This window comes from Papio anubis, chromosome 7, assembly GCF_008728515.1.
Source record: "Papio anubis isolate 15944 chromosome 7, Panubis1.0, whole genome shotgun sequence".
In the NCBI taxonomy this organism is placed as follows: domain Eukaryota; kingdom Metazoa; phylum Chordata; class Mammalia; order Primates; family Cercopithecidae; genus Papio; species Papio anubis.
The window spans coordinates 144,659,502-144,671,886 of NC_044982.1; the positions used below are offsets into that span (position 1 = coordinate 144,659,502).

General features: G+C 38.3%; 1 protein-coding gene across 15 annotated transcripts in view; it reads right to left on the reverse strand.

The window, feature by feature from the left end:
* GANC (glucosidase alpha, neutral C) overlaps positions 1 to 12,385 on the reverse strand; it is a 108,326-nt gene that overhangs the window by 31,740 nt on the left and 64,201 nt on the right. For all 15 annotated transcript variants that reach the window (XR_004185187.1, XM_021940463.1, XM_021940465.1 and 12 more), the window contains 4 exons: positions 11,073 to 11,199; positions 10,050 to 10,129; positions 8,047 to 8,190; positions 6,852 to 6,948 (listed from right to left, as the gene is read on the reverse strand). Coding sequence is in view for 14 of the 15 variants with exons in the window: in XM_021940463.1 (XP_021796155.1) it covers positions 6,852 to 6,948; positions 8,047 to 8,190; positions 10,050 to 10,129; positions 11,073 to 11,199 (448 nt within the window). In the remaining variant the exon portion in view is untranslated. The remainder of the gene's footprint in view (positions 1 to 6,851; positions 6,949 to 8,046; positions 8,191 to 10,049; positions 10,130 to 11,072; positions 11,200 to 12,385) is intronic.

The window sequence follows — 12,385 nt, forward strand, 5'->3', positions numbered from 1 at the left end:
GCCCACTTTTTAATGGGGCTGTTTGTTTTTTCTCGTAAATTTGCTTAAGTTCCTTATAGATGCTGGATATTAGACCTTTGTCAGATGCATAGTTTGTAAATATTTTCTCCCATTCTGCAGATTGTCTGTTTACTCTATTGATAGTTTCTTTTGCTCTGCAGAAGCTCTTTAGTTTAATTAGATCCTGTTTGTCAATTTTGCTTTTGTTGCAATTGTTTTTGGTGTCCTCATCATGAAATCTTTGCCTATTCCCATGCCCAGAATGGTAATGCTTAGGTTGTCTTCCAGGGTTTTTATATAGTTTTGGGTTTTACTTTTAAGTCTTTAATCCATCTTGAGTTAATTTTGTATATGGTATATGAAAGGAGTGCAGTTTCAATCTTCTGTATATGGCTTGCCAGTTGTCCCAGCACCACTTACTGAAGAGGGAGTCCTTTCCCCATTGCTTGTTTTTGTAGCTTTGTCAAAGATCAGATGATTGTAGGTGTGCAATCTTATTTCTGGGCTCTCTATTCTTTTCCATTGGTCTATACGCCTATTTTTGTGCCAGTATCATGTTGTTTTGGTTACTGCAGCCTTGTAGTAGTTTGAGGTTGGGTAGTATATTGCCTCCTGCTTTGTTCTTTTTGCTTAGGATTGCCTTGGCTATTCAGGCTTTTTTTTTTTTTTTTTTTTTGGTTCCATATGAATTTTAAAATAGTTTTTTTCTAGTTTTGTGAAGAATGTCATTGGTAGTTTGACAGGAATAGCACTGAATCTATCAATTGCTTTGGGCAGTATGGCCATTTCAACAATATTGATTCTTCCTATCCATGAGCATGGAATGTTTTTCCATTTGTTTGTGTCATATCTGATTTCTTTGAGCAGCATTTTGTAGTTTTCATTGTAGAGATCTTTCACCTTGCTGGTTAGCTGTATTCCTAGGTATTTTCTTCTTTTTGTGGCAACTGTGAATGGGACTATGTTCCTGATTTGGCTCTAGGCTTGACTGTTGTTGGTGTATAGAAATGCTAATGATTTTTATATGTTGATTTTGTATCCTGAGACTTTGCTGAAGTTGTTTATTAGCTTAAGGAGGTTTTGGGCTCAGACTGTGGGGTTTTCTAGATATAGAGTCATGTCATCTGCAAATAGGAATAGTTTGACTTCCTCTCTTTCTATCTGGATGCACTTTCTTTCTTTCTCTTGCCTGACTGCTCTGGCCAGGACTTCTTTTTTTTTTTTTTTTTTTTTTTTTTGAGGACGAGGTCACCAAAACTCTGTCACCAGGCTGGAGTGCGGTGGCTCGGATCTCAGCTCACTGCAAGCTCCGCCTCCCGGGTTTCTACGCCATTCTCTCCTGCCTCAGCCTCGAGTAGCTGGGACTACAGGCCCGCCACCTACAGCCGGCTAAAGTTTTTGTATTTTTAAGTAGAGGCGGGGGTTCACTGTGTTATGGGATGGTCTCGATCTCCTGACCTCGTGATCACCGTGCAGGCTCCCAAAGTGCTGGGATTACGGGCTTGAGCCACTTTGTGACCTCTGGCCAGGACTTCTTTCAATGCCATTTTGGATAGGGTGGTGAGAGGGGCATCATAGCCAGTAATGCCAGTTTTCCAGGGAATGCTTCAGCTTTGCCCATTTAGTATGATGTGAACATGGGTTTGTCAAATAATGGCTCTTATTTTGAGGTATGTTCCTTCAGTACCTAGTTTGCTGAGAGTTTTTAACAAGAAGGAATGCTGAATTTTATTGAAAGCTTTTTCTGCATCTATTGAGATGATAATGTGGTTTTCGTCTTCAGTTCTATTTATGTGATGAATCACATTGACTTGGGTATGTTAAACCAACCTTGCATTCCAATGATAAAGCCTTCTTGATCATGGTGGATAAGCTTTCTGATGTGCTGCTGAATTCAGTCTGCCAGTATTTTTTTTGAGGATTTTTGCATCAATGTTCATCAAGGATATATTGGCTTGAAATTTTCTCTTTTTTGTGTGTCTGCCAGGTTTTGGCATCAGGATGATGCTGGCATCATAGAGTGAGTTAGGGAGGAGTCCCTCCTCCTCAATTTTTTGAAATAGTGTCAGTAGAAATGGTATCAGCTCTCCTTTGTACATCTGGTAGAACTGGGCTGTGAATCTCTCTGGTCCTGGGCTATTTTTGGTTGGTAGGTTTTTTACTACTGATTGAATTTTGGAGCTTGTTATTGGTCTTTTCAGGGATTCAATTTGTTCTTGGTTCAGTCTTAGGAGGGTATATGTGTCCAGGAATTTATCCATTTCTCCTAGATTTTCTCTTTTGTAATTTCTAATTATGTTTATTTGGATCTTCTCTCTTTTCTTCTTTATTAGTCTAGCTAGCAGTCTGTCTATTTTGTTATTTATTTTATTTTTTTTTTTCAGAAAACCAACTCTTAAAGTAGGTTGTTTTTTAAAGTAGGTTGTCTTTCTTATTATTATTGACTAGTAAAAGTTCTTTATATATTCTGGATACAAGCATTTTGGCTGATATACCTATATATGTATATTTCAAATATTTTTTTCCTCAGTCTGTGGTTTGCCATTTCATTTTCTTACCAATGTCTTTGAAAGGGCAGACATTTTAAAATTTTGATGAAGTCTAATTTGTCATTTTTTTCTTTTATGATTCATACTTTTTGTGTTCTTTCTAAGAAATTTTTGTCTGTTTCAAAGCCATAAAGATTTTCTCCTGGCCAGATGCGATGGCTCATGCCTGTAATCTCAGCACTTTGGGAAGCTGAGGAGCGCGGATCACTTGATGTCAAGAGTTTAAGACCGGACTGCCCAACATGGTGAAACCCTGTCTCTGCTAAAAATGTAAAAGTTAGCCAGGTGTGGTGGTGGGCACCTGTAATCCCAGCTACTCAGGAGGCTGAGGCAGGAGAATCACTTGAACCAGGGAGGTAGAGGTTGCAGTGATCTGAGATGATGCCACTGCATCCCAGCCTGGGCAACAGAGTGAGACTCCATCTAAAAAAAAAAAAAAAGATTTTATTCTATGTTTTTTCCAGAAGTTAGTTTGTATTTTTAGCTTTTAAAATGAGTTGATTTTTTAGTTTAATTTTGAATATGATATGAGGCAGGGGTGTAGTTTCATTTTTTTTCCCCACACAGATATCCAGTTGTTTCAGAACCATTTACTGAAGAAAAATTATAATCTCTCCATTAAATTGCCTTGGAAACTTTGTTGCAAAGCAATTGATCACATATGTGTTGGATACTCTGGATTCTCTACTCTGTTCCATTGATCTATGTACCTATTTCCTCCCACCTCCACCACCCCCTGCTCCCAAAGAAAACCCTAAAAAATTCGAGAGAACGGTTACAGGCCATAAAGCAGAGACATAATAACAGTAGCAATAACAATAATTAACATTGATTTAACCCATACTGATCCAGGTGTTGTGCTGAATAGTTTGCTAGTATTATCCTACTTAATAATCACAACAATCCTATCAGATAAACACTATTATAAACTCAATTTTGCAGAGGAGGGAAGTATAGCAAGCAATGGATACATAATCTACCCAGAGTTACACAGTTATTAAGTGGTAGAGGCATGATTTGAGCCCAGGCACTCTGATGCCTAAGCCAGTGTTCTTGTTCTTATTTACTGAAGAGTTGCTAAGAGTTTGTGATGAGAGATTATATACCACCAAAGACAGCCATAAAAGGGAAAATCTTATTTTACTAAATATATACTACTCCTGATGCATTTTTGTCTATCTTCTACCAAAATAGTTTTGGTAGCTATTTTTGTTTTAATCTTTCATAGAAATTTTTGGCTGCCCTATGGCCAGTAAAAAATTTTTTTCTTTTTTTTTTTTTTTTTTGAGATGGGGTTTCATTCTGTGGCCCAGGCTGGCATGCAGTGGTGCAATCTTGGCTGACTGCAACCTCCACCTCCCAGTTTCAAGCAATTCTCCTGCCTCAGCCTCCTGAATAGCTGGGACTACAGGCACGTGCCACTATGCCTGGCTCATTTTTGTATTTTTAGTAGAGACAGGGTTTCATCGTGTTGGCCAGGCTGGTCTCAAACTCCTAATCTCAAATGATCTGCCCACCTGCCTCAGAAAAGTGCTGGGATTACAGATATGAGCCACTGTTCCTGACCAAAAAAAATACTTTTTTTTTTGTTTTTTGTTTTGCTCTTGTTGCCCAGGCTGGAGTGCAATGGTGCGATCTCTGCTCACTGCAACCTCTGCCTCCCAGGTTCAAGTGATTCTCCTGCCTCAGCCTCCCTAGTAGCTGGGAATACAGGTGCGCACTACCACGCCCAGCTAATTTTTTTTTCTTTTTTTAGTAGAGACAGGGTTTCACCATGTTGATCAGGCTAGTCTCGAACTCCTTACCTCAGGTGATCCACCCACCTCGGCCTCCCAAAGTGCTGGGATTACAGGTGTGAGCCACTGCGCCTGGCCCAAAAAAATATTTTCCAGGGATTATTCTTTTAAAAAAGTATTCTAATTTCCTCTTGACTTCAAGTGAGATATGTACGTATCTACATAAAGATTTTGAAATCCATATGGAGACATTCTCATCAAGAAAGCTCACATAAACATGCAGATATTTTCATGTCTCATATCATTGTTTAGTCAGAAGGTCTCTATGGCTATTGATCATCGCATACGACTTAACAAAGTAGTGTTTCCTGTAATGTCTTGCTACACAATGAAGCAAAGCTGATAGCTTCACACAGAGTACTGCAGGCTAAGCAATGGAGCAACATAAGAGATCAACAATAACCTAATATTCAAATCTTCTGTTACCTTTTTTTTAACTGTTGCTGGTAAATATTTTCATTAAAAATACTTCTTTTGTGATTAAAAATGATACTTGTAGACAGTTTGTAAAATAAAGTTAGGTAAAAGAAAAAAATGAAAATCACTCAAAATCACCAAGGTATTTTTATCTTTTTATATTTTCTTTTTGATATTATCAAATATATATATTTATATAAATTATATAAATGATATCATTTTCTTATATTTAACTGTCTGCCTCTCTACTTACATATTTATTTAAATTACTATCTTTCATTTATCTTTTATAAAATTGAGATAAGAAATGACTTGATGTTTGACAGATCAGTAAGGTGACTATAGTTAGCCTTGATTGTGCATTTTTAAAAAGCTAAAAGAGAATAATTTAAATGTTCCTAGCATAAAGAAAAGATACATATTTAAGGTGATATCCCAATTACTCTGATTTAATTATATGAACATATCAAATTATCACACATATCCTGAAAATATGTACATCTAATACATATCAATACAAAATTAGGATATTATAAACACCTAGGCATTCCTTTTTTAATTTATCATATCGCAAACATTTTCTCATGCAATTAAAGCTACCATTTAAAATAGCCTTGGCCGGGCGCGGTGGCTCAAGCCTGTAATCCCAGCACTTTGGGAGGCCGAGATGGGTGGATCACGAGGTCAGGAGATCGAGACCATCCTGGCTAACACGGTGAAACCCTGTCTCCACTAAAAACTACAAAAAACTAGCCGGGTGAGGTGGCGGGCGCCTGTAATCCCAGCTACTCGGGAGGCTGAGGCAGGAGAATGGCGTGAACGCGGGAGGCGGAGCTTGCAGTGAGCTGAGATCTGGCCACTGTACTCCAGCCTGGGCGACAGAGTGAGACTCCGTCTCAAAAAAAATAAAAAAAAAAAAAAATAATAAAATAGCCTTATGAAAATAAAAAAAGAAAAACATTTTTTTAAACATAAATAGCCTCACGATAATCTATCATGTTGCTATACCATACTTTTATAACTATTCTCTTATTGTTATGTATTTAGATTTTCTTTCTTACTTTTGTTTCAAGGACTGCTGCTGTGTTGAATACCTCTGTATATGAATCTTTGCCTGAGATTGTAAAATTTTGGCCCTTTCCAGAATGCCACAGGGCCTGGTTTTCAGGGGTGGAGTGGGAGGCTTAATAATGTCCACAGCATAGTAAGGGCTGGATTCTTTAAACTAGGATCTAAGCTCTTTGTTGTTTATGCAAGGCCAGGGGACTTAAAATAGTCTTCCTGCCACAGGGTGGTTAAGTTGAACCAGATCTGCATTAGCTGATAAACTGCATCCAGTTATAGATGACCCTGACCACACGCAACAGCCAGGTCTATTTTAAGCCACATTGCTAAGTGGAACAGTTGGTTAACGGAATGTGTTAGAGGTGTATCTCCCTGGCTTTGATAAATCAAAGAGACGGGATCAAAGATGACTATCCCAACAAACTGAATACTTAGAAGTTACTCTCCCAACAATTAAGTGCCCATTTCTTCAGTGGGAAACAAGTATCAAAGGATTAAAATTTGTTTATTCTGCCTTACAGGACAAAATGCATACTTTAGGGCATACCACTGTCTACAATCAAAGGCCTGACCAATGGCTACTGAAAACGAAGGCATCAGCTGAGTGTGGTGGCTCACACCTATAATCCCAACACTTTGGGAGGCCAAGGTGGGCAGATCGCTTCAGTCCAGGAGTTCGAGACTAGCCTGGGCAACATGGTGAAACCCTGTCTCTACCAAAAAATACATATACATATATAAATTAACGGGGTGTGGTGGTGTGCACCTGTAATCCCAGCTACTCACGAGGCTTAGGTGGGAGGATTGCTTGAACCCAGGTGGTCAATGCTGCAGTGAGTCATGACTGTGCCACTGCACTCCAGCCTGGGGGACAAAGCAAGACTCCGTCTCAAACAAATAAATGAAAAAATGAAAAAAAAAAAAAAAAGAAAAGGAAGGTATCAACACAGTAATATCACATTCTATAAATGGTTAAAAAAAAGTTGCTAATGTGTTTTTAAGTCTGATATGAGCCATTCCTTACCATACTTTTGTGATCCAGCAAAGAAAGAACGTGTAAGAACAAAGGGTCTCTCCTTCCCTTTAGATCGTTGTATCAGTCCTTCTGCAGTGGCCATTTGCTATATCACCAAACAAGAAAAATTTCAAAGAGATGATTGGATTTGTATAGACATTCTCAATAAGCAATCTAAAATACAAAAAGCAAACAGTAAGCACGAGCATGAAATGGAAAATATTAAAATAAATCCATCAAATAAGTTTCATAGTATAATGAAACTACTCTAAATTCCCCTATTAAAAGAATGGAAAATTTTCTTTGGTTAACAATAGCAATGAAATAATAATAAACAATCATCTAGCATTTATTTGGTGCTTACTATTGCTAGGCACTTAATACAATTTTCTCATATAATCTACGTAACAACCTCTGAGAGACAGTTTTCATTGGCAGGAAAAACTGAGATTCAGAGAGATTAAATGACTGGCCCTGACCTATATAAGAAAGCTCACTAACTAAAGCAGTCTACAGTTACTGCAACAGGCTGTTACAGAGGCAAAAACTAGGCTTATATTTAGCCAAAAGCTCCCATTGGAAAATACCAATAGGTGAGAGGGCCACAGGAATACAGTCACAATTTGAAAATAACAAAGAACCATGGGTATACATGAGGGCAAGTGTCTGCCATGTCTTTTGGATGTAGTTGGCAAATGAAAGATAATTTTACCACCTTTATTGAGGAAGCTAAGTACTTAAGGAAGGCTCTACATTTTTGAAGTATACTTATTGAAATTGTGTGTCTGTGTTCTAAATATTGCTCCTCCAATGTGAATATAAGACTTGCTGTATGTAGATATTTGTGAAATCTTAAAACACTTGTTTTAATTACCTTCATTCACATATTTATACACTGCTTGCATCGATAAAAGTTTGAGGTGGTAGCCAGTGAGTGCCACTTATTAATGGCTCCTATCGAGGCAGAGGTTTTATGTTATAATTAATTTCATAATATTTAAAAGTTCATCATGAAAAGAAAAGAAGCAAAGGGAGAAATAATAAAAAGTCTTGTATTGGCTACTACCTAACACTCATTGCAACTGTCAGAAAAGACACAAAGAGAAATGAACAGTAGAGGATAGCCATTATATTACAAAGCAAATGACTTTCAGCCAAAAGGCAGGTCACACGAGCCCAATTTACTTCTTTTTGAATGTCTTACGTGATAAAAACCGTAGATGTTGTGGAGTTCTCTGTGCTCCCAATTGCCATGATGAATGGCATTCTTCTGCATGGTTTGCTCTGGCCCTCTAAAGACAGAGGGCTCATTCATGTCATTCCAAAGGAAGAGGATGTCCGTAGATCCCTAGGAAGTAAACCTTGGTCATGACACTCCTACATTGATGATGTCTATATAATAGCTCTCATCATTCCTCTTTCCTACCTCATTTTAAAAATTATGTTTATTATCTATGCTCTGTCCTCTGCTCCACTGCTAGAGTTTAAGTTCCACAGGGCATGACATTTTGTCTGTTTTGTTCATTAATAAATCCCAAATATCTAGAATAATACCTGGCCCATAGACAGATCTCAATAAATATTTGCTGATGAATAAAAGAGTGCTGCCCTGTGTTGTCTGTGAAATATATATTGCCTGGCAAATTCATTCCAAGACCTCCATGCAGGACTCCTATGGGAAAGGTTGTGAATGTTCACAATTGGGCTCTTTCTCATTCATCAGATGCTATAACTCTTAACTAAGGGCAGCTACAGCTGAACATGACAAGATTCTACCTTCTCTCTAATACTTTGAAAGACTTGACAGCCAATATACTTGTTTGTTAACATGATCTATAGTTTGTATTCTACACAGAACTGTTCAATTTAGGGACAGTCGAGTCATCTAGTTAACATGGTATTGCAGAATCCCTGGTCTTTTCTAGAATCCCTTATCTTTTGGCATTTGACTGAATAGCTAAAAAGACAGGGAGTCCCTCAGGCAGCTCATTCCATTATTTTCCAAAAATCCTGCTCTTTGTACATAACATTCCCCTTGCAGAGCCTACCTAGCTTACCTTCTGAGACCCCACAGAATACATCTGTCACCTCGCCCACATGGAAGTCTTTCAAATGCCTGGAGGTGGCTTACTTTTTTTGTTTGTTTGTTTTTTAATCTTTATTTCTAAACGTGTACTTCTATGAATAAGGGTAAATGATTTCCAAATATTTAACTACCATATCTTTCCTTTAGAACCATCTAAGGCAGGGATTGGCAAACATTTTTGGTAAAGGTACAGATAGTAAATATTTTCAATTTTGCAGGCCATGAGGTCTCTTTTTCAATTATTCAACTCTGCATTGTAGTACGAAAGCAGCCACAAATAATAGGGAAATGAATAGGCATGGCCAGATTTGGCCCAAGGCTTGTCTATCCCTGTACTAAGTTGTTTACTAGTGCCCTAATACTTGATGCCAGAAACTAGAGTTCAGTGGTTAAAAGCTGGGCTTAGGGGACAAACAGACCTGAGTTCAAATTTTGGTTCCACCACTTACTAGATGCGTGACCTTGGCAAGTTTTTAAGCTTCTCTATGTCTCAGTTTCCTCATCTATAGGGTTAAATTTAGTTATAGTTCCAACTTCAGAGGGTTATTATGAAGACAAATGGTATGATGCACATAAAGTCCTTAGCACAGTGCTTGGCACACAGCAAGTACTCAATTTGCATTAGGTATCATCATCATCACTGCCATCATTAATATCATCATAATTGGTTGAAAACAGTTCTCCAGATGTGGCCTCTGCAGTTTTCTCTGTGGTTCTTATCAGATTATTTAAAAATCACACTTCACTTTTAATGACAAATATGTTGTAAGATATTTTCACATGTATCATCGTATTTAAATAACAGTTATGGAATACAATTTTATATAAAAATATATATAGCAATTTGAAAATATAATAAACCTCTGCTATAAAGTACTTTGATATATCATAGAGTCTATTATAATAGAGGTCAAAATCACAGCTTTTGTGCATTTGGTTATGCATATGGCACCTCTCCCAGCACCCCCAGAGTCTGTAATGTGGTGGCCATACTTGCCTTTTAATAAAAGCATTATATATGAAAAGCTACTCAATGAAAAAGAATAGTTTTATTCAATCACTTTTTCTGCTTCTTTCACTCTTTCAGGTAACTCGAAAAGAACAAAGGAATAAAAACCAACCTGATAAACAGGGAAAGCAAAAAGACTTGAATACCACTCTCTGACCTTGGGATTGGTGAAATCCAGGTAAGAGGAGAGACCTGTGGAGGCAGAACAGTAGGGAGCCTGTCAAGAACAGTGGTCCTCACAGTAAGATGCATTGTAAAGAAGATATCAGATGTGAGAGCTGGGAAATGGGCACCTTACATAAACATGAAAGTTGGCTGACACAGGCATGGTCTGTTGAGAAGTGAATGAAGGCAATGCTGGGCTCTAGTGATAATCACTAGATCTTTCAATACCAGAGGCCCAGGGGAATGCCAATGCACAAGCATCATGATGGAGCCTGTCCCTTACTGATGGCCTAAGACAGCCCAAGTAAGGATGGTAAATATCCTGCAGTGATCTCTTGGTTCTTAAAGAGAACAGAGAATTGTGTTCAAGGGATGTAAAGGGAAAAAAAGAAAGGTACAGGGTTTCTCTACAGTGCATGGATTTATAAGAGATGGTGCTGACTCTTTATCTCTATTTCTAAACAATGTGGTGATTTTCCTTTTGTCCTTGGGGAGTTTCTACCAAGGCTTTAAATTAATAACTTTTAATAACTTTTGAAATGAACAATTCATAGTCACCAGGGTGGCTGAGGTCACTCATGAAAGCCTGGGAAGCCAAAACTATGGGCTAAAAGGGTGAAGAGCAATTACAAGGAGAGAGCTTGCAGAATCCCCTTTTTTCTTTCTCCTCCTCCGCTTGTCTTATTCCCCAACTTTTTACCACTGTTTGCTTAGAGAAACAGCATGCCACTGAGGTTTGCTTATTTTTCATTCATTCAATTATTGATTGATAAATACATACAAAGCATACAGTACCAAGTGTTATGAAAGATATAAAAGAAGGCAATACTATCTCTTCCTTAAATTATATGCTTAAAATGTAGCTAGAGGAGCAAAAGACATCTACAAGGGAGCACAATGAGCACCATGCAGCCTTTATTAATTGGGACAGAACAAGTGGAAATAATAAGTGTATAAAGTGATTTCAAACCTGGCCAGCACACTCCTTCAAAGTCTTCCCCTTCCTGATTCTTCACAAAGAAGCCCTGATCTTTGGCCTTCACATATACTGAGTAGTCAGGATCAATCTTGATGTGGGGATCACTGATGACCACAAGCTGTCAGGACATGAAGGTTTGGAGGTCTCATCAGTTTTATGTAAGACAAATGTTCATGTATGAAATGTTTCCACCATAGTTTGGGGGCTAAGTTTTTACAAACAACTACAACTAGTATTGAAATATTTCAGACACAAAACCAAAAACAAAACAAAATAAGTATTTCAGACACCAGTAAAACCCTATAACCTTTCATGTGCTTATGAGAATTTCAACTGATAGCAAAACTGGGTCAATGCTGGCCAGGCGCAGCGGCTCACACCTGCAATCCCAACACTTTGGGAGGTCAAGGTGGGAGGACTGCTTAAGGCCAGGAGTTTAAGACCAGCCTGGGCAACATAGTGGTACCCTGTCTCCACAAAAAAATTTAAAAATTAGCTGGGCGTGGTGGTGTCCACTCGTGGTCCCAGCTACTCAGGAGGCTGAGGCAAGAGGATTGTTTGAGCTGGGGAGGTTGCAGCTACAGTGAGCCATGATGATGACACTGCAATCCAGCTTGAGTGACAGAACAAGACCCCATCTCTAAAAAAGAAAAAAAACAAAAACAAAAACAAAAGCAAAATAGGCCAATGCTCTTTTATAATTATTGCTGCCTAACCAATAGATGTTCTTTAAATAGCATTAAGTGTCTATCTGTCCATGATGATGGGTGCTGTATACTATACATAGAGAACTAAGTAGGCAGGGTACGTGCTCCCTAGACATTTAGATGCTCAGATAACATTGATATGAGCAAACATTAAAGAAACTAAGAGAATAACATGTTAAAAACAAATGAAGTCCCCAAGCCCACTGGTGCAGGCATATTAGGAAGGAGATTTGAGAAAAGTTGTAAGCCACAGTGTCACGTCTCTAGCATCTCTCCGTGACTTTGTAATACCATCACTTCTACCAGTCTAGGGCCTCAATAACACTTTATTTGGCCAGAACACCATCTAATCCTCCTTCCTCATCTCTATTCTAATCAGTCCTGAATATTAAAGTTTAATTCTTCATTGCTCAAACTTTTTCTTAAATTTTGTTTGTTTGTTTGTTTTTTGAGACAGTCTTGCTCTGTCACTTAGGCTGGAGTGCAGTGGCACGATCTCGGCTCACTGCAACCTCCACCTCCTGGGTTCAAGCGATTCTCCTGCCTCAGCCTCCCAAGTAGCTAGGATTACAGGTGCCCGCCACCATGCTGGGCTAA